At 39.6% G+C, this 23,218-nt stretch overlaps 1 protein-coding gene across 3 annotated transcripts in view; it reads left to right on the top strand.

The window, feature by feature from the left end:
• LOC126248850 (protein unc-50 homolog A) overlaps positions 1 to 23,218 on the top strand; it is a 97,586-nt gene that overhangs the window by 73,503 nt on the left and 865 nt on the right. For all 3 annotated transcript variants that reach the window (XM_049950278.1, XM_049950280.1, XM_049950277.1), the window contains exon 6: positions 14,577 to 14,678. In XM_049950278.1, coding sequence (XP_049806235.1) covers positions 14,577 to 14,678 — 102 coding nt within the window. The remainder of the gene's footprint in view (positions 1 to 14,576; positions 14,679 to 23,218) is intronic.

The following is a 23,218-nucleotide window of genomic DNA, read 5'->3' on the forward strand; positions in this document are numbered from 1 at the left end:
TCAGTGTATTGTACACGAGGGATATACAACTACCAGCACAATATCTGGCACTTTTTGGCATTTAGTTCATGAATAAGATTGTGATGGTTTTTACATCTCACTAGGATGTGACACAGTGGGATGTTGGTGTAAATAAGTGAAATTCTTAAGTTGAGATGAATTGAAGAGAAACATAACAAATGAAATTAAGGTGTTTTGCAAATAGTAGCTAATAAATGAATTGGAACATAATTGTTCATCAAGGCTTACATTTTTGTCCCAAAGTGTGAACATTCTTGTTCAGTGCCAGATTGCATCTGTGCTCCAGGATGCCAAAACTCAAGACTGGTGTGATCATATTATGTTTACTGCTTTATAAATGGGGAAGTATTTTTCACACAAAGCTTTAACTCATACCAGAAAGTTCAAAATTCTTTTCTCTGTAGAAGTATTGCAGTGTATGTTGTCCCATTTAATGTAAAGAGATTAAGAACTTGACTTGAAAAGGAATCCCGTCTCTAATGACCTTGTTGTCGACGGGACATTAAACACTAATCTCCTCCTCCTCCTCCTCCTCCTCCTCAAAAAGGAATCCTAAATGGTGAACTACAAAACAGTGTTGCTATGCAGGTGTTTCATAGGCATGAACATATTGTTTGAATGTATCCTGTGTTAACAGTTCACAGGGAGTACCTGGGCTCAAATCAGCAATTACTACTATTCTGATATGTTACAATTCTATGCAGTTTCTGTGGTTTCATGTTCGAAAGGATGTACATCATTGTATTCTGATGACATTTTCAATGAGTTATGTTGATTGTAGTGTGTGTTGACTCTTAACATAAGCTTTTTTGTGTGGGTGTCTCAGAGGTTATATTTAGCAACAACTTATGGGTATGGAAAGGTGCCACATAAAGGACAGAATTTCATGCTCATAACTGCTGTGTTTAATATCTCAAGCTGCAAAGCTGCTGGAGTCATTGCTGTGACATCACTCTCAATGTAAATTTTCTCTTGTATCACTTTCTATTGACAGTTACATCATCTTTCCTGGTCTAGAAAAAGACTCAGTTAGTATCACCTTGGTCACATTCTCCTTTAGCCTTTTTTGCCTCATCCACCTGGTTAGCTGAGTGCATTAACAAACTGCTTCTGGGATTCGGGGAAATAAGCCTGATCTGGATCATATTTGCTTCACAGATTAACTGTGAGGTCTGGTGAACTGGCCAGCCTGCACATGATTTTTACCTCTTTTCCCATATCCCAGTGGGTAAATATTGGACTGATACCCACATTTCACTTCAGATACCTGCTATAAAAACATTTCGAAAATGTTTTCACACTTGCACCTAGGATTAACTGTAGATGCAGACAGATGGGGCACATAGATTGTTCTGGGGCGGGGGAGGGGAGAAGGTAAATAAGAGGCTGGTGATCGTAGAAGTTTAATCTCTTCAGCCCTTAAGCAGCAGCAGCAGCAACAGCCTTTGTTTCATCTGCTTCTGTCATGTAAAAAAGATGCAAGTATTACTTCTGTTTTCATCTTTTATAATTACTGATAACACTTCAACTACTGCTTCTATTACAACAGCAAAAAAAAGATAAATCTTAGATATTAATAACCATTCTGAGCAATGAATTGTTTTATCACAGTAGTATTGTTATGTACATGCTTTTTGCTATGAAAAGCAAATACATCATTGTTCAGAGATGACAACATTCTATTTGTCTCGCAGTAGATTGGCCATACTGCACTTATTTTTGGCACTTCTTCAGAGGGATAAAAATGCTTTGCTAGTGGCTACCTGATGTGTGGTCCTGTATTTAACTGCTGTGTAACTCCCTTTACTAGACCTGTTTCCTGAATTGTGTAACACGGTTTATCAGTAAATAAAGGAAATCATACTTTTCTTATATCTTCATACTATACTATTTCCAAGCACTGCAAAATATTCAGTTGTATTTTTGTCAAATTTTTTGAAGACCAGGGCTTGAGATTTTTATTTATTACATCGTAGCATGTTACTTAAAATTTAAACATGGCCTGTATTCACTCATGCACATATTATAACTACCAACAGCAATGTTCTCTCTGTACTTCAGAAACTAATTATACAATATGTGTTATTACATCCAAACAACACTGCTTCTCATTTCCATAGCAATTTCTACTATTGATAAATAAAACCTACACCTACTATCAAATCCGTCTACCACTATTATAACAAAAACAGTGCTTATCTACCACATTCCACAATGCACTCCACTGCTCCCCAGTTCGTAGGCACATCCTGCCGGTTTCTTAGTTGCAGGGAACAGCTTCCCGGTGTGGAAGGAGTTGCCAGTGAGGATTATAGTCACTACAGATCTGTTTCCTTGGGTGATGAGACACTGCCTACAGGTACGCTTACAGTGCAGTGGTGTTGTTCAGATTGCTATCCATGCTATGTTAGCTTTTCATCTGCCACAACTGTTGACCTCAGCTGTCTTCACTGTGTTGCTTCTCAATCTTCTGTCACAACCTACTGCAGTGTACTAGATGGGGGTTGATTGGTAATGTAACATACTACCCCAGCCTTTCTTGAAATAGCATCAACAGTTTTGTCCAGCCTCTGCCTTTCTGCCTCGCAGAGGAGTGTCTTGTTGACACCAAGTCTTCTGTGCCGGTTCAGCTGCTGCTGCTGATTAGTATCAGCAAAATTGGCATCCTGTGGACATCCCCAGTGAGTATGTTCAGGCATGCCCACTTAACTGCAGGTGCATTTAGAAACCTCTAAATGTACCTGCAGTTAAGTGGGTAGTAGGTGTCGGAAGGCCCATAACCCATCAAGAAGTGTGTCAAGCCTCTTGAGGGATTCTGGTGCCTCATTCCCTGTGTGTGTGTGTGTGTGTGTGTGTGTGTGAGAGAGAGAGAGAGAGAGAGAGAGAGATTGTTTTATTTTTACATTTGGGACAAAACCATAGATGTGTCACAGGTGGAGGGTCAGATTGTGAATTTGCTGCTTGCTTGCATACCGTTTTCCTTATAATTTAGTGATTTATGGTATTTTTGTTTCTTCAGCCAATACATTGCCACTTTCTTCTGTATCTGGAGGTCCGAGTGGACGTATTCGAGATATTACTTGCAATGCCTCAGTTGACACAGTACGAAAAGCTCTCATCAGCTGAAGTAGTTTTCTGAAATTTGTTCACCAAAGAAGACAAAGTAAACATTCCAAAACTTGAAGTAAGAATAGCTACTGACATGACTAACTGAGAAGCAGATATCCTTGGTGTACTGAAGCAGCTTAAATTATTTAATAAAGCCAAGTCTTACAGTCCAGATTGTATACCAGTTGTGTTCCATTCAGAGTACACTGATGTAATAGCTCCATACTTAGCAATCATATAAAACTGCTTGCTCTATGAAAAATTAGTACCTAAAGGCTAGATAGTTTCGCAGGTCAGACCAATATTCAGGAAAGGAAATAGAAGTATCTGCTGAGCTACAGACCCATATCATTGATGTTGATTTGCAGAAGGATTTTGGAAAATACACTGTTTTCGAACATTATGAATTACCTCAAAGAAAACAATGTATTGACACACAATCAGTGTGGATTCAGAAAATATTGCTCTTATGTAACAAAACTAGCTCTTTATCCTTATGAATTAATGAGTGCTACCTACAGAGGATCACACGTTGATTCCATATTTATGAATTTACAGAAGACTAATGACACTGCTCCTCACAAGTAGCTTCTAATCAAATTGTGCAACTTTGCAGTATTGTCTCAGTTGTGTTACTGGATTTGTGGTTTCTTGTCAGAAAGTCACAATTTATACTAACTGATATCTGAACAGCTGTTTGCAGATGATACTCTCATTTACTGTATAGTAAAGTCATCAGAAGATCAAAACCATTTGCAAAATGATTTATACAAGACAGTGTTAAAAATGGCCATTGACTCTAAATAATGACGAGTGTGAGATAATCCACATGAGTTCTCGAAGTAGTCTGTTAAATGTTGGTTACATGGTAAATCACACAAATTTAAAGGTTGTCAGTTCAACTAAATATCTGAATATTACAATTACAGATAAAAAATTGGAACAATCAAATAGATAATGTTGTAGGGAAGATGAACCAAAGATTTACTTTTATTGGCAAAACACTTAAAATATGCAACAGGTCTACCATAGTGACTGCTTACACTAAGCTTTTCCGTCATCTGCTACAGTACTGTTGTGTGGTATGGAATCCTTACCAGACGGGATTGATGGAGGACATCAAAAAATTTCAAAGAATGGCAGCTCATTGTGTTGTATCATGAAATGGATACGATGTACAAGTTGGGATGGCAATCATTAAAACAAAAGTAATTTTTGTTGCAGGAATATCTTTTCACAACATTTCAATCACCATATTTCTCCTCCAAATGTGAAAATATTCTGTTGACACCCACCTACATAGGGAGAAATGATCATCGTAATAAAATAAATCAGAGTTTGCATAGAAAAATTTAAGTGCTCCTTTTTTCCCCATTTGATGTTCAAGCGAACAGTAGAGAAATAGTGTGAAAGAGGATCGATGAACCCATTGTCAGGCGTTTATATGTGGAATGCAATGTAGTCATGTAGATGTGGAAGCATTCCATGTTGCATCCTGTTAACTACCTTTGCTGGTGTTAAGAGTAGTAGTCTGTGGACCCAAGAACTTGCACAATATCCAATTATTGCAGTTAGGTTAGCATTACAACATGTTCTTATTGTTTGCAATGGTATTTAAATCATAACTGACTAGACTAATAATTTTGTTCATCATGTTCCTGCATCTGTTGCTCATTTCTTCAATATATGCACTATAATATTGTCACTTGGCTAAGAAATTGCCCACTTATATGGTGACTGCGTTTCTCTTTGTGGACCTGTTGCTTAATTTCATGACTTTCCCTCTTAAAAGTTTCCATTTATCAACACGTACAGGGTCTTTTCAGGCTCAAAAGGCAATTTAACTCCTTGGTAACACTAAGGTAATTGTTGAAGGACTATGTTCCATCAAACTTCCAGGTTGCCTCTGGAACTTCCCTTCACAAGGATCATCAGGTCATTGACATGTACCTGGGTATGGCAGAGTTGTTTCTCTGTTTTGAAAATAGTTCTTAACAGTTGTGTAATGCTTATGGGCAGTCAAAGTCCCTCAGGCGGTTATAAAGTGCTGGTCACCATAAGTGATTGAAAGCCTCGGCGATGTTCACCATTACGGCTACAACATATTTATTCTTAGCTTCTTCTTCTTCTTCTCTCTCTCTCTCTCTCTCTCTCTTCCCCCCCCCCCCCCCCCCCCCCAGGTCTTTATCACCTCATTTACTTCATCTTCCGTTGATTTCCTGTTTGCATGCTACACACATTGGACCTACACCTGGAGTTATGGTCTGGGGTGCAATTTCGTATGACAGCAGGAGCACTCTCATGGTTATCCCACCCGCCCTGACTGCTAAATTGTGTGTGTCCTGTGATTTGACATGTGCTGTCATTCATGAATGGCTTTCCAGTATGACTTATGGTAATCAGCAGTGCTGCTATTGACAACATCTCTATGGACTCATCGAGTAAATTGTCTAAATATTTTCAATTAAATTATAAGACTAATGAATAAAAAGAAATTGAGAACTAATAAACATAAAATGAATTGCATTAGCACACTGGAGCGATGTACTCACCCCATTTGACATCAGTGAAAAATTTAATATATTCTGCAAAGTAACTTACAGTTCCTAAGGAAAGAATTCAAAACAAATTTCATAAATTATCATTCTCATTTTTTTTTTTTTAATTTGTTTTGCAAGTATTCCTGAAGATACCTAAATCAGCTGCAACTGCCAGTAAATGTAGCAGAACTTCTCGACACAGATACGTTTGTAATTCTGATTGAAATTTCTTGGCAAATCTCTTGTCTAGGGTTTCAAGGCGAGCAACTGATTATAGGCAGTATCACATTCAACGGATCGCTGCATGTGTGGGGCCCTTAACAGGTTGCAGAAAAATATTGTGAATGGTGATTTTAGAAGCATTACTTTCAAAGTAAATTTCCATTTATGCAAGATGTGAGCTGAATTTCTTAAAACACCCTTATCAAACACTTTGAAGGTCAACCACATAGAAAAATTTTGGACTCTGAAGACCAGCCGTTTATGCCATTGTTTAAAATTTCTACTGACATATTTGTGTTGTGTTTCTTGTAGCTGTACTGTATGTGTATTAATTTAAACCATTAACTTTTCCTAGTTGTGTGTTTGCGCTACTTAACAGTGATGTTGCTATTGGCTGACTTCATCACATGTCCTATGGCCTGAATATCTGCTGTCATTGGCTGGCGAGATCAAATGACATGAGCTATGATTGGCAGACAAAGCACATTGCAATCTGGATTTCAGTGCTTCAGAAGCTACCTAGCTGTATTTAGTGGAATTCATATTTATATTTTCAAAATACGAAAATGTGCAATGTAAACATTGCCACGTATCAAAGATCTTCCCGAAACACATTTTTTTTTGCTGGGTTTCATTTCCTAAAGTGTTGGAAGTTCTATGCTGGTGTATAAAACCTTTAGCATTCAAAGAACTGATAAGCTTTACCCTCCAAGGAAGAGTATATTGTCATTTAACATGGAAAAAACTTGCTTTCACTCAGGAAAGTGTGTTTTTAATCGGGAACTCAGGGAAAAATCCAGGAACTTTTTTTCTTGTCCATGTACGCACCCTGAATAATGTTGAATAGTGAGTGTACTGTGCAAAGAAATTAAGCGGTCAGTGTGCCCATGCAACGTAACACCTCCTTGTCCAATAATACGTGGACCACTGAAATGATCATGTTCGACAATGTTCCGGGGTGTATTACATGTTCCCACCCCTCGCCACATGAGGGTATATCCAACATTGCCAAACAGGATCGTTCTGGTGGTTCAGATGTTGTGGTGTAGGGGGGGCATAATGTTGCATAGGTGTACCAACATCCTAGTCTGTGAACGCAGCACCCTCACTGGCCAGTGGTATTTTGACACTGTACTCCTTCTCTGCATATATCTTCAAAGGGGTTGCATTCGACTATTTGACTGTGATTTAATTTTTAAGGGTGACAATGCATGACCACATCTACTGGAGGAGCTCTATGAATGAGTGGATATTTAGCAAACAGACTGGTCTGCCAGTCCCCCCCACCCCGAATTAAGTATCATGGAGCACTTGTTGGGAAAGACATTTTGGAGCATGTCCACATGCACCGATGACCATGTTGTAAACTGCACTGGTGGAGGAATGGGATGTCCTATCACAATAACTCCTTACGAATATTGTTGCCATTGTGAGATCACACACCCTATTAAAAACCATATCCAATTGTTGTGATGCCCAGGGGATCATCATGAATCATCGAGGCTTTAGTTTAATTATTGTCTTTGAATAAAAGTGTCACATCTGTTCATCTCATTCCTTATTTCTTTCAGTTACCTTCTGTACTATACTGTAGCAGTTCTTTCAATGTATAGTCCAAATTTCATCGAACTGTGTTATGTAGCAGTGGCACATCAGGCGGAAGTTACTTTCGTCCATCGGTTTTGCACATCAGTGTACATTCATTAGACCACCAGTAAACCCTCAGAATTGTTGGACATTTTCTGGAATACAATTTGATAGGCTATAGTTTACCTTTTCCACTATCCCTTCATCCAACACATTTTTACTTCTTTTCGTGTACATAGTTGTAACTTAAATTGGGTTCCGCTCAACTGTTTTTTGCACCTTTATTTTCTTCATATTTTCCCTTCCCTTTCCCTCCCTTCCTTTCAGCCATTTCCTATCTCACATTTTGAGAAGCCCATGTGTATCACTTTTATTTTTCAGTTTTTCTTCTCCCACCTTTCCATTTTTTATGTATCATTCCCACTTATACATTGGCATTATTTCTTTCCAGATGGGATGGGAGGGTACACTGCTCATTATATAAAATAAAAAAAAGTCTTATTTAGCTAATGGGGGGAGGAGCGGGGGGGGGGGGGTCTCTCTCTCTCTCTGTGTGTGTGTGTGTGTGTGTGTGTGTGTGTGTGTGTGTGTGTGTGTGTGTAGCCATTGGCTATGGTGAATCAGCTCATAGGCAAGGCTAAGCGATTCAGTATTGAATGGTGCTTGTTGTGAGTGAGTCAGTTGCTGTGCAGTAAATATAAGCAGTCATTCTGATGATGACTAATTGTGCTTTTAGTTGCACTCTCTTTGAGAAAACAAAGAATGTGATCATACCATATTAATAAAAATCTTTGGAAGGAACTATGGTCATGTGAACACAGTTTTCTTAGTTGTTTTCGTATTTCTTGTGAAGAATTTGAAATATTACACAAACTCATTGAACTGGAAATCTTTACTAGCTCCAGTTTTTGTACCATTACTCACCTAGCCAAAAGGTAGATATCTAAGAATAGAATCGCTAGCTCTAAGTTCACACAAGCATATTATAATAGCAATTGAACTATGTTTTGCACAACAATACTCATTTTACAGTATACAATTACAAGTACCAGTATGCATCTGTTTATAAATTTGTTGTTGTTGTTATTGTTGCTGCTTTTGTCTTCAGTCCAAAGACTGGTTTAATGCAGCTCTCCATGCTACTCTATCCTGTGCAAGCATCTTCTTCCCCGAGTAAGTGCTGCAACCTACATCCTTTTGAATCTGCTTAGTGTATTCATCTCCTGGTCTCCCTCTACAATTTTTACCCTCCACACTTCCTTCCAATACTGAATTGGTGATCCTTTGATGCATCAGAAAGAACATGTCCTACCAACCGAGCCCTTCTTCTAGTCAGTCCGCCCCGGTAGCTGAGTGGTCAGCGTGACAGACTGTCAATCCTAATGGCCCGGGTTCGATTCCCGGCTGGGTCGGAAATTTTCTCCGCTCAGGGACTGGGTGTTGTGTTGTCCTAATCATCATCATTTCATCCCCATCGACACGCAGGTCGCCGAAGTGGCGTCAAATCGAAAGACCTGCACCAGGCCACACGACATTTCCATTTCCATTTCTTCTAGTCAAGTTGTGCCAAAACTCCTCTTCTCCCCAGTTCTATTCAGTACCTCCTCATTAGTTACGTGATCTACCCATCTAATCTTCAGCACTCTTCTGTAGTGCCACATTTCAAAAGCTTCTATTCTCTTCCTGTCCAAACTATTTATTGTCCATGTTTCACTTCTATGCAAGGCCACACTCCATACAAATACCTTCAGAAAAGACTTCCTGACACTTAAATCTATACTCGATGATAACAAATTTCTCTTCTTTATAAATGCTTTCCTTGCCATTGTCAGTCTACATTTTATATCCTCTTTGCTTTGACCATCATCAGTTATTTTGCTTTCCAAATAGCAAAACTCCTTTACTACTTTAAGTGTGTCATTTCCTAATCTAATTCCTTCAGCATCACCCAACTTAATTCGACTACATTCCATTATCCTTGTTTTGCTTTTGTTGATGTTCATTTTATATTCTCCTTTCAAGACACTGTCTATTACATTCAACTGCTCTTCCAAGTCCTTCACTGTCTGTGACAGAATTACAATGTCATCAGCAAACTCAAGGTTTTTGTTTCTTCTCCCTGGATTTTAATGCCTACTCCAAATTTTTCTTTTCTTTCCTTTACTGCTTGCTTAATATTCAGATTGAATGACATTAGTGATAGGCTAAAACCCTGTCTCACTCCCTTCCCAACCACCGCTTTTCTTTCATGCCCATCGACTCTTATAACTGTCATTTGGTTTCTTTACAAATTGTAAATAGCATTTTGCTTCCTGTATTATATCCCTGCCACATTCAGATTTTGAAAGAGAGTATTCCAGTCAACATTGTCAAAAGCTTTCTCTATGTCAACAAATGCTATTAACGTTGGTTTGCCATTCCTTATACACACGTCAAAAAAAGTTTATCACCCCGGTTCCCAGAACTCCTGAAGACAGATGTTGACTGTGGGTATTGTATCACAGGCACAGTCCCTTTGACTGTTCAGAGATGCCACTAAACCTGCCCAAAGATGTAAACAACAATGCATGAGCAGTGCCTATTAGACTGAGGGGGTCCGACAGCCGATCAGTTCCAGTCATTCCATCACGAAGGAGGTACACGGCTCATGTTGTCTGTAGTTCAACCATGCTTAGACGGTCAGTCCCGCGGTTCGATCGTGTCCGCATTGTTACTTTGTGCCAGGAAGGGCGCTCAACGAGGGAAGTGTCCAGGCATCTCCGAGTGAACCAAAGCGATGTTGTTCTGATATGTAGGATGTACAGAGAGAGAGGAACTGTCGATGACATGCCTTGCTCAGGCTGCTCAAAGGCTATTGCTGCAGTGGATGACCACTACCTACAGCTTATGGCTCGGAGGAACCCCGAAAGCAATATCATGTGGAATAATGCTTTTCGTGTAGACACAGGACATCGTGTTATGACTAAAACAGTGCGCAATATGCCGCATGATGCGCAACTTCACTCCTGACGTCCATGGCGAGGTCCATCTTTGCAACCACGACACCATGCAGCATGGTACAGATGGGCCCAACAACATGCTGAATGGACCTCTCAGGATTGGCATGATGTTCTCTTCACTGATGAGTGTCGCATATGCCTTCAACCAGACAATCGTCAGACGTGTTTGGAGGCAACCTGATCAGGCTGAATGCCTTAGACTCACTGTCCAGCGAGTGCAGCAAGGTGGAGGTTCCCTGCTGTTTTGGGGTGACATTATGTGGGGCTGACTTACACCACTGGTCGACTAGAGTGTGCAGCATGTTCTCCAGACATGAACCCTATTGAACATGCCTGGGATAGATTGAAAAGGGCTGTTTATGGACAATGTGACCTACCAACCACACTGCGGGATCTACGCCGAATTGCCATCGAGGAATGGGACAATCTGGACCAACAGTGCCTTGATGAACTTGTGGATAGTACGCCATGACAAATACAGGCATGCACCATTGTAAGAGGACATGCTACTGGGTATTATAGATATCGGTGTGTACACCAATCTGGACCACCAGCTCTGAAGGTCTCGCTGTATGGTGGTACATCATGCAATGTGTGGTTTTCATGAGCAACAAAAAGGGCAGAAATAATGTTTATGGTCATCTGTATTCCAGTTTTCTATACAGGTTCAAGAAATCTTGGAACCAAGGTGATGCAAACCTTTTTTTGATGTGTGTATTCTAAGATAAATCATAGGGTCAGTATTGCCTCGCTTGTTCCTACATTTATACAGAATCCAAACTGATCTTCCCCAAAGGTCAGCTTCTACCAATTTTTCCATTTGTCTGTAAAGAATTTGTTAGTATTTTGCACCTATGACTTATTAAACTGATAGTGTGGTAATTGTCAGCGCCTGCTTTCTTTGGAATTGGAATTATAATATTCTTCATGAAGTCTGAGGGTATTTCACCTGCCTCATACATTTTGCTCCAGATGGAAGAGTTTTGCCATGGTTGGCTCTCCCAAGGCTTCCAGTAGTACTAATGGAATGTTGTCTACTCTTAGGGCCTTGTTTTGTGTCAAATTCTGTCAAATTCTTCATGCTGTATCATATCTTCCATCTTATCCTCGTCTACATCCTCTTCCATTTCCATAATATTGCCCTAAAGTATATCACCCTTGTATAGATCCTGTGTGTACTCCTTCAACCTTCCTCCTTTCCCATTTAGGATTGGTTTTCATCTGAGCTCTTGATATTCGTACAGGATGTTCTCTGTTCTCCAAAGGTCTCTGTAAGTTTTCTTTAGATTCATCTATCTTACCCCCTAGTGATAACATGCTTAAATTACATCCTTACATTTGCCCTCTATCCATTCCTGCTTAGCCATTTTGCACTTCCTGTCAATCTCATTTTTGATATGTTTGTATTCCTTTTCACCTGTTTCATTTGCTGCATTTTTATGTTTTCTCATTTCTTTGATTAAATTCAATATCTCTTGTGTAGTGTTGGCAGAAGCGCCAACACTGTGTTGCTAGAGGAGGCCGAAATGCACGCGTTTAATTACATGCTGACTGGCGTGAGGTCTGGAACAGGACAATATCTTGAGAATTGCAAATAAAGTACGTAGATGATGTAATACTTAACTTTAATCCACAATTGTAGAACATCTCTCTTGATGATACATGCTTCACATAATAATATCAATTGAACACGGCGCCTTGCTAGGTCGTAGCAAATGACGTAGCTGAAGGCTATGCTAACTATCGTCTCGGCAAATGAGAGCGTAGTTGTCAGTGAACCTTTGCTATGAACGTCGGCTGTACAACTGGGGCGAGTGCCAGTACGTCTCTCTAGACCTGCCGTGTGGTGGCGCTTGGTCTGCTATCACTGACAGTGGCGACACGCGGGTCCGACGTATACTAACGGACCGCGGCCGATTTAAAGGCTACCACCTAACAAGTGTGGTGTCTGGCGGTGACACCACATCTTGTGTTACCCAAGGATTTCTAGTAGCCCTAGTCTTTTTACCTGTTTTATCCTCTGCTGCCTTCACTATTTCATCTCTCAGAGCCACCCATTCTTCTTCTACTGTATTCCTTTCCCCTTTTCTTGTCAAACATTCCGTAATGCTCCCTCTAAAACTCTCAACAACTGCTAGTTCATTCAGTTCATTCAGATCCCACCTCCTTACCGTTTTGCAGTTTCTTCAGTTTTAATCTACAGTTCATAACTATTAAGTTGTGATCAGAGTCCACATCTGGCCCTGGGAATTTAAGACCTAGTTTCTAAATCTCTGTCGTACCATTATATAATCAGACTGAAACCTTCTGGTGTCTCCAGCTCTCTTCCACATATACAGCCTTCTTTCATGATTCTTAAATATATGAAATATATTAATACCTGTTTGATTCAGACTTGGAGCCACTTCCCTCAGTGTTTCCACATTTTTGTCATTGGTATGGCATGTATCGTACAAAAACATTGCATGTACCAAATCAATTAACCATTTGGGTTCTTATCACATTTCTCCCATTTGCACACTGCAGTCTCTTAAAAAAAATCGAGCTGCCTGCTTTGGGCAAGAGCAACACAGCGCAGATGTCCATCCACTTGCTATTTCACCAAGACAATGTCATAGTGTGTAACAAACCACTGTGAGCTGCAGGCACTGCTCGTTCTCTGTTTATCACTTGGGCCTGCTGTTAGCAATTTGTAATTGCCCTTTTCTACATGCTTGTTCATTGCTCGGCATGTCCTCTATTTGGTAGTGATCTGTCGCCATATGTTTAATTTCCATCCTGCGTTTTCCCTCAGTTTATAAAAAAAGTTTGGGTTACAATAAAGTCACGTAAGAGACACATAGAACCTGTAATGAACAAGTTAACTCTGTAACTGGATCAAAATAACAAATTGATTCCAACAGGAGAATTTCTGAGCATGGAAAGGGATGATGCTGATTCACCATACCCAAGTGTTCAGTATGGCTGCAGCAGCAACAGCTGTGTGTTTCATACCAGATAAGCTCATACGCTGTCTATTAATGTGCAGCATTGCCCTTTGCAGTTACAAAATAACCTTGTCACTTTTCTGCATACCTTCACTCTTAGCATGCTACACAGAGCAACAAAATGCGCAATAAAATTGAATCACAACGTTTACATTACTGCTCACAAGCTTTGTCTGCTGCTGTTTCTGAAATGAAAACTATGAACAGAAAAGAACACACTACCAAACCATGCTCGGTTTGATTGTTGCTGTGGTAACTGTCCTGTACACTAATAGTTGTCAGTCTCTTTGTTATTGTGATCCAGGAATTAGTGAAAGACTCACTGTTAGTTATGGTGCTAAACATCACACTCAGTTTAAATACTTGAAGATGTGTGAAGGGCAAGGAAGAGATTGTGAGGCGGAACAGGTCATAAGCCCTAATCCTGGGTGGCAGAAGAAGAAGAAGATTTTTAAAACAAAAGAAATGTACATTTCTGTTGGCCATTGTTCCTGACATAGTTACTTTCTACCATGGGAAAGACTGCCCATTCTTTGAACTCGTGTATTTCTAAGCTGAGGAGAAGACTCATACATATCTTATCTGTGATTAATGTAGACTATGTCTCCTGTCTTTTAACTGTTGATGTTTTGTCATGTCTTAATGCAAATAAGAGTAGAAAACCTTCAGACACAACCAAATGTGCATGACAGATCGTCCATCTCTAATATGACTTGTAGATTCTCTATATCTATCAAGGTAATCATCTACATGTTGCACAGTATGAGGAAATTAGATTGCATAATTACTTTTTAAAAATGTCAGTGACAATTTGATTATACCTAATTTCAATTGAAGACCCTTGATACTTTTTTGCATGTTCAGGAATTTCATTGTGAAAATAAATGAGGGTAGTTAATCATCATATACTGAATCTTTAAAATTTTTGTGAAGCGCTGATACATTGTATCGAATGTATTACTTTGTAATAGACTTATTTTCAGAATATTCTCATGAGATGATTTAATAACATTTCTGTGATGGAATACATATATAATGTGTGTGTGTGTGTGTGTGTGTGTGTGTGTGTGTGTGTGTGTATATTTTTTAAATGCTTGTTGTTTCCTTTCCAGCTTTTCTGTATCAACCCTGGTTTGTGGCCAGATTATTTGGAAATACCCTGTGGCTGATCGCCCTTGGCTATTACATCTATATCACATTTTTAGGCTACAGTTGTAAGTATTCGGATATCACTGTGTGTGTGTGTGTTTCTTTTTTTTTAAGGAACAAATGTACATTAAAAGGTCTTTTGTTTATAATCATTTGTATAAGTGTACATTACATTGGAGTGATGCATTTTATTTATTAATACCAGTTGTTCATGATACATGTCATAGCTTTTGTGGTCCTCTCCTTCCCCAAATATGACTCTGTAATGCAGATGCTACGAGCATTTTAATGGTACAAGTGTACAGTTTTTATATACTAGAGTCTCTTTTACTGTGAAACATTTTAAAGTAGAGTAATTCATTGTAGGTACTCGTTAGCAAAAATTTTGTCTTTGCTATCTTGAAATTACATGTTGAGATACATATTTGTAATTGATCAGTTTTTTCTGACAAAAATTGTATTGAATAGTTCAGTGTCAAAGTTAGTTCTTTGATGGTCCATCATTTTAGTAATTTTACTATAAAGGAAACACAGACCTCAATCTGAAGATTATTTTAAACAACACAGGGCTCTACTACACATGGTCCTATTGGAGTTGGTATGCCCCTGCTTTTTTTCAGTCTTTAAACTGACTTACTCAGTGAGTTATGGAAGGACCTACTGTTTAATATGGATTCCAAAACATGATTTAACTTGGAATTTTTGGATACACTATCTGATAAAAACTATCCAGACATCTATTAGGAGACCTTAATATGCAGTGTGTCCTCCTTCATCTTTGACAGCTTGAACCCTACTAGGGAGCCCTTCAATGAGGTGTCTGAATGTCTGTAGAGGCATGCAGCCCATTCTTCCTCGAGATCCAAAACCAGAAGAGGTAGTGATTTTTTACCCCAGGTTCTGGTGTGAAGTTAAAGTTCTAACCCATCCCGAAAGTGTTTCATTGGGTTCAACTTGGAACTCTGGACAGGCTTTCCATTTCAGGAACATTTTGTCCACAAACCATCACCTCATTTACGCTGCTTTATGACAGGGTGCATTGTCATTCTAGTATGAGTTCTCATCACCAAACTGTTCCTCTACTGTATGCAATACACAATGCTTTAAAATGTATTCATATCCTTTCGCATTTAGCATTTTCTTGTGAACAATAAGGGGACCACAACCTAACCATGAAAAACACTTCCATACCATAAGTTGACCTTTTTTTGTACTTCACTGTTGGCACTACACATGATGGCATGTAGCATTCTCCAGGCATTCACCAACCCCAAACCCTTCCATCAAATCACCACTGCAAATCACCAGTCAACCACTGTTCAGTTGTGTTGCTCGTTACACCACCTGAAGCATCAATTAACGTTGACTATAGAAATGTGTGGCTTATGAGGACCATTGTACCTCATCCTTTTTAACGCCCTATACACGGTCATTATGCTACCTGGACTGCTGGTAGCATTTTGGAACTCACAAGTGATTCATTTTGCTGACTTCATGTGTTTTTTTACATGGATGAATTGTAATCTGCTTGGGTACTCTTGATAAATCATAAGCTTACCCATTCATGAGTTTTCTGTGGCAATTATTAATCAAAGTAAATAAATTGTGCCTCTGACACACTGTATTTTATTAAAGGTTACTGTTTTCATCAGATTAATCCTCCATCATGAAAATAAGGGTCATTCGTACAAAACTGGGGTCCTGTAGCATAAGACGTATTAAGGGGCAAATTTCATTCACTGTTTCCCCCCCCCCCCCCCCCCCCCCCCTCGGCATTTCTGTTCTCCACAGATAGATTTTAAATGCGCTAAAATGGCTCAACTGAAGGATGGCAGCTGTACCAGATGAGGCAGCCTTATGATTCTGTATAGAGTATGCAAAAGAACTTGCTCCCTTTCTAACAGTAGTTTGGCATATCTTGATAAGCCTCGCGAGTGGTTTTTTTATTGTGAAAGGGGGATGGGGGGGTGGAGGGGTTGAACCCACAGGTCATTTCCATTTCAAGAATTATTTTCAGACTGTAGCATATAAGTAGAGGTCTATATTGCTGATTTCACTCTGCTTTATAATTATGGAACATATTTTATGCTTATGAATGATTACCATTTTGGAGACTGAAAAGCTCCTGTTTAGTGTTCAACAGAGATTCATCATACAATTATTTTATGCAACTCTGATCGCTTTGTTCATCCAGATAAGTAGTTTAATGTGGAAATATTGTGAGATAGAAAGGTAGCTTTGGGCATACCCTTAGGGGAGTGTTGTAGATCTGATACTTTTCACAACATTTACAAATTGGGTAGTTGGTAAGTTACAAGTGGTGGTTTGTAAATCATACTATTGCATATAGGGATTTTGTAACACACCGGATTATTTCAGAAAGGAGGAAGCCTTCTAGAATATCTACCCTGGGTCCAGGGATTGACAATTGACACTCATCGTAAACGAATTTTATTTGTTATGTATAAGTAGGGGGAAAGGCCCATTTCTTTAATTACACACATCAAAAAAAGGTTTGCATCACCTCGGTACCGAGAGTTCTGGGACGTGTACAGAAAATTGGAATAGAGATCAACATAAACATCACTTCCGCCCTTTTAATTGCTCATGAAAACCACACATTGCATGTTGTACCACATACAGCGAGACCTTCAGAGGTGGTGGTCCAGATTTCTATACACACTGGTAACTCTAATACCGAGTAGCACGTCCTCTTACATTGATGCATGCTTGTATTTGTCATGGCATACTATCCACATGAAATGAAATGATCGTATGGCATTGTTGGCCGGGAGGCCCCATGCGGGGAAGTTCACCCGCCGTATTGCAAGTCCTTTTTAGTTGACGCCACTTCGGCGACTTGCGAGTCAATGAAGATGAAATGATGATGAAAGACACACAACACCCAGTCATCACGAGGCAGAGAAAATCCCTGACCCCGCCGGGAATCGAACCCGGGACCCTGTGGGCGGGAAGCGAGAATGCTACCGCAAGACCACGAGCTGCGGTCCATACTATCCACAAATTCATCAAGATACTGTTGGTCCAGATTGTCCCATTCCGTAATGGTGATTCGGCATAGATCCCTCAGAGTGGTTGGTGGGTCACGTTGTCCATAAACAGCCCTTTTCAATCTGTACCAGGTATGTTCAATAGGGTTCATGTCTGGAGAACATGCTGGCCACTCTAGTCGGGCGATGTCGTTATCCTGAAGGAAGTCATTCACAAAATGTGCATGTGGGGGCGTGAATTGTTGTCCATGAAGACGAATGCCTCACCAATATGCTGCCGATACGGTTGCACTTCCGGTCGTAGGATGGCATTCACGTATTGTACAGCCGTTACGGTGCATTCCATGACCACCAGTGGCGTATGTCCACCCCAAAACAACAGGTAACCTCCACCTTGCTGCACTCGCTGGAGAGTATGTCTAATGCGTTCAGCCTGATCGGGTTGCCTCCAAACACGTCTCCGACGATTGTCTGGTTGAACGCGTATGCGACACTCATTGGTAAGAGAACGTGATGCGAATCCTGAGCGGTACATTTGGCATGTTGTTGGGCCCAACTTTACTGCACTGCATGGTGTTGTGGTTTCAAAGATGGACCTCGCCATGGATGTCGGGAGTGAAGTTGCACATCATGCAGCCTATTGCACACAGTTTGAGTCCTAACACGACGTCCTGTGGGTGCACGAAAAGCATTATTCGACATGATGGTGTTGCTTTCAGGGTTCCTCCTAGCCATAATCCGTAGGTAGCAGTCATCCACTGCAATAGTAGCCCTTGCGCAGCCCAAGCAAGACATGTCATCAACAGTTCCTGCCTCTGTGTCTCCTCCATATCTGAACAACGTAGCTTTGATTCACTCCGAGACGCCTGGACACTTCCCTTGTTGAGAGCCCTTCCTGGCACAAAGCAACAATGCGGATGCAGTCGAACTGTGGGATTGACCATCTAAGCATGGTTGAACTACAGACAACATGAGCCGTGTACTACTTCCGAGTGGAATGACCTTGTACTCATCGGCTGTCGGACCCCCTCCATCTAATAGGCACTGCTCATGCAGGGTTGTTTACATCTTTGGGCGGGTTTAGTGACATCTCTGGACAGTCAAAGGGACTGTGTCTGTGATACAATATCCACAGTCACTGTCTATCTTCAGGAGTTCTGGGAACTGGGGTGATGCAAAACTTTTTGATGTGTGTATTTATTCATCCATCAGATTCTGTTTGTCCATGCAAGCCAAAGCTACCTGCTTATGGAAAATGTCAGCACAGAGTTCACAAATTAATGCTAAGAAAACTTATAAACAAAAGACACAAAAAATTTATAAACACCAAAACATCAGAGAATAAATAATACATTACAGAGAAAAGTTGTCAACTACTGCGAGGAACTAATGTGCAAACCTTTCAGCTTAGATCTGAAGATTTTTCAGTTATACAACTGGCCCTCAATCACTGGGAACAGTTACCAACAGTTAAATATCTAGTCATATAGTAAAGAGAAAAGCCTCAGATAGATGCTGATTTAACTCCAATAGCAGACTGTAAAAGAATTGTTGTACTTGATTGACATATTTTCTATTGTGTGTACATTCCAAGGAGAGTTAATGTACATAATACCTCGTCCCATGTAACCTCACAAAATGCCTATGATGGTTAGTACCGCATTTTTAAAATGTGACCACGCCTATTCGGGCTGTTTTAGTTTTATTTATAGACCATGCCCTCTTAGACAAATTATAGATTCAGGTATATCTTCTGAAGAAGGCTCAATTATTTGGGCTGAAACCTTGGTAAAGGTTGGCTTCATTACTGCAGTTGAGACAGATAGTTTCTTATATATTAGAGAAATTTGAGCTAATTTGGAAGTTTACCAAGGATCATCATTCCTGCACAAGATTTTTAAATGAAACAAGGAAGTTAGGTAAGCTAACATAAAGTTTTACATTCGGGAATTAAACGGGCCAGTTGGCCCAACCAACTGCCGTGTCATCCTCTGCCAATAGTGTTATTGGATGCGGTATTAAGGGGCATGTGGTCAACACACTGCTCTCCCAATCATTGCCAGGTTTCTTGACCTTTGAACCAGTACTAATCGGTTGAGTAGTTCCTCAGTTGGCCTCCCGAGGCTAAGTGCACCTCCTACCAGTCCTCTCACCAAGGGAATATCTTTGCCAGTACCAGAAATTGAACCTGGGTCCTCCGCATAGCAGTAGGCATGCAGACCACTCAGCTTTTGTGTCTTTTCCTGTCTTAATATGCATTTCTTTGCATTTATGTATGTTAAGGATCAGCACCAAGGATTAATTTCCTTCTAATCTTCTTGCATTTTGTAACAGTTTTCTTATGATACGAACTCTCCTTACAAATACATGTCATCTGCAAACAGTCTCAGATAGCAAGAAGTGTTTCTGGTATATAGTTTATATATCACCAACAATGACAGTTCTATCAAACATCCTTTTTGTACACCAGATGCTACTTTGATTTATTATGTTGCCACCCTGCTATTAGAAAGTAACCTCCCATTCACATATCTGTTACAGTGTACCATAAGTATGTAATTTTGCCTGCTAGATGATGGTACAGAACTGAATTGAAGGTTTCCTGAAATAAAGAAACATGGAATTAATTTGATCTCCACAACATAGCCCCTGTACCTCTTCAGTCAACGAGACAAGCTGAGTTTCACAAAACTGGTGTTTGCCAAGTTCATGTTGTTTCCTACAAAAGAGTTTTTCAGTCTCCAGAAAAGCTGTGAAACATGAGAATAAAATATGTTCTATTATTTTGAAATAATTTGACATCAATGAGATAGTTCTCTAGTTCTGTGCACCTGTTCTGTGACTTTTCTTAAAGACTGAAATCACATATGCCATTTTTAAGGGCGCTTCATCAATCCAGCCACCAGGATCAGCCAATTCTCATGCATAATTAACATAAAATCTAATGGTACTGCACTAGGCGCAGTGGGCTTTTCTCTATCAAAAGTGTTCATTTATGTTTTATTTCGAATTTGACTCATTTCTGTCTGTCACTTCTGCATCCATGCAGTGGTCACAAATAGGAAATGTATTGTGATCTTCTATGGTAAAGGACTTTCAAAGTATAATCTTTTTTAATCCAACATGGTAAATGAACATCTAAACAGGTAACTTTGATCCATTAAATGGATTTATGGAGGACCTTTTTAGAATTTTTTCAAAACTCCGTAGGCTAGATCTTTCTTTTGAATTCAGTGAATCCTTCAGGGTTTCTTCTGTATTTGTTTCTTTCCAAGGAGCTGGCTGAATTTGAAACAGCTATGTAGCTCTTTGTGCCATCATGGTAACTTTCTAGTATTGTTTTTGAGTGTTGAGTGTCTCCTAGCCCTGACACTCTCTTCCATAGTATAAATGTGCCTAGCACATGGCTTATAATAATTCTGAATTTGGGCAGTAATGTTCTTCTTCATGGAACTGAATGTTTTCTGTTGACTGTTCATGTTGTTTCTCATCATCTTATTGTCACACATTTTAATCAGAAATATCTTCCCACTTTTCTTTTCTTGTTCAGCTCTAGTAGTGATCAGTGATGTTGTAATAACCTTGTGCATGCTTATTCTTGCTTGTCAAGTGGAAAATTAAGCCCAGGATGAATAAGTGGTGCATATGAGAGAGAGTGTGTGTGTGTGTGGGGGGGGGGGGGGGGGGGGGGAGATCACACAAGTAGTGAGACAGGTGCGTAGTGAGTAAGAGGTGAGGCTGGGTATGTGAACAGTGCTATCAGAGGCAGAAACTGAACTAGCAGTGTAATAAAATGGCATGTTGAAACAAAGATGTGTGCAAGTAAAGTGCACCAGGATAACCAACCGTAGGCACTGTCACAGGGTAGTGTATAATTGGTCTGTGAAACATCTTAATAGCAAAAAATTGCGAATATAATTAATACCTTAGAAAAACATTTGTGGATCTTTGGACACTTCTGAAAATGCTAAAACTCAAGCTCAATGAATATTTGAGGGTCCAGAACTAGCTCAAATATAAATAAAAATGCAGTTCTGTTTCTTATTGTTATCAACTTCATATGTTGTAACACTGCCAACTGAGGGCATCATCAAGCTTGCAGTAGGCCTACATGAAAGGTATAATTTTTGTGGTATATAAAGCATGTATATTTAAATTGCAACAGACAGACAATTTTCAAAACAGCAAACACTTGTCCATTGTCTAAATGGGCTACACAATGAGTGAGTACTATGATCAGAATAGAGCAAATCTTTCTCCCCCTCCCCTCCCCTCCCCCCCCCCACCCCCCACACACACACACACACACACACACACACACACACACACACACACACACACACACTAGTTTTTAAGTAACGGCAGACATATAGATATTAAATAGCAATTCTTGTCAGAGAACATAATGGCTGCTACTATTTGTGTTTTACTAATTATTCTAAAAGATGTCACTATTGACTTCTTGGGGCATAAAATTTATTGGCACTGTCTTTGTGCCACAGTGCAGATATTTCCTGACTTTGTGATTTGTCAAAAGACCTGCTCCTACATTTGGACATACAGTTTTGCCACATCCTTTGCGATGATGTGCAGCTGTCATTGATATTCTGCCGCAGGTCCACATCTTGCTTCTTTCAAGCTCCAACTTGCTGTGTATTTAATGTTTCTGCACTACCTGTATCTTAGCCTTTGAAGTGTTTTTCTTCCATTGACTCATTTTTAATAGTCAGCTGAGGATCCTTGGGCTTCTACGTGTAAGACTCATTGTTGGAAATATTGGGAATACTGGTCTTTTGCTTTTTATCTGATTCATAGTAGTAGTAATACTTAGCAGAAAGGGTTCCCAGTAATCACTTGACTACTATTCTGTGTTCTGTCAACAAAGCTTGTGTACAAGATGTCTTTAGCCTTCAACAAGTTGAGGGCAAGAATGTTTGGCTACATCTCAATTAACCAGATGTTGCTATGCTTGGTTTTAATCATCTTGTGGTGCTGCAGCTCTTCTTATGTCTATGCTTGCTATGAAAATAGGACGAGGAATTCTGCCTTATGCAAGACACCTTTTCAGTTTCATTTTGCCCAGATATGTTTCAGCACTTTTTGTGCTATCTTCAGTGGTTTATTTTATTTTCTTACTGTAAAATTGTTGTCACATATTAACATTTAGAGAAATTTTTGGTACAAAATATTTACCCACCCTCTGTCACAGTTGTAAATATTTTGTACCAAAAGTTTCTATAAATGTTAATATGTAACAACAATTTTACAGCAAGAAAATAAAATAACCCACTGAAGATAGTACAAAAAGTGCTGAAACATGTCTGGGTAAAACAAAACTGAAAAGGCATAAGGCAGCATTCCTCATCCTATCTGCTTGGTTTTATTTACTTCTTTAACCAGAGTTTAAAAAATGGACTCAGTCATTTGAAATGTAACACTGTCGAAGTATATTTTTAAAAAATATGAATATTGAACGTGATATTGCAGAGTTAGATTTTCACATGGGAAGCAAGAGTAAAATGTGGTGCAGATGTTGACGTTTCAGTGAGCCGAGTGATAGGGGTCTGGTGCCAGCTAATCGTAATTGGTGTAGT

Source organism: Schistocerca nitens, chromosome 3 (genome assembly GCF_023898315.1).
Source record: "Schistocerca nitens isolate TAMUIC-IGC-003100 chromosome 3, iqSchNite1.1, whole genome shotgun sequence".
Taxonomy (NCBI): Eukaryota; Metazoa; Arthropoda; class Insecta; order Orthoptera; family Acrididae; genus Schistocerca; species Schistocerca nitens.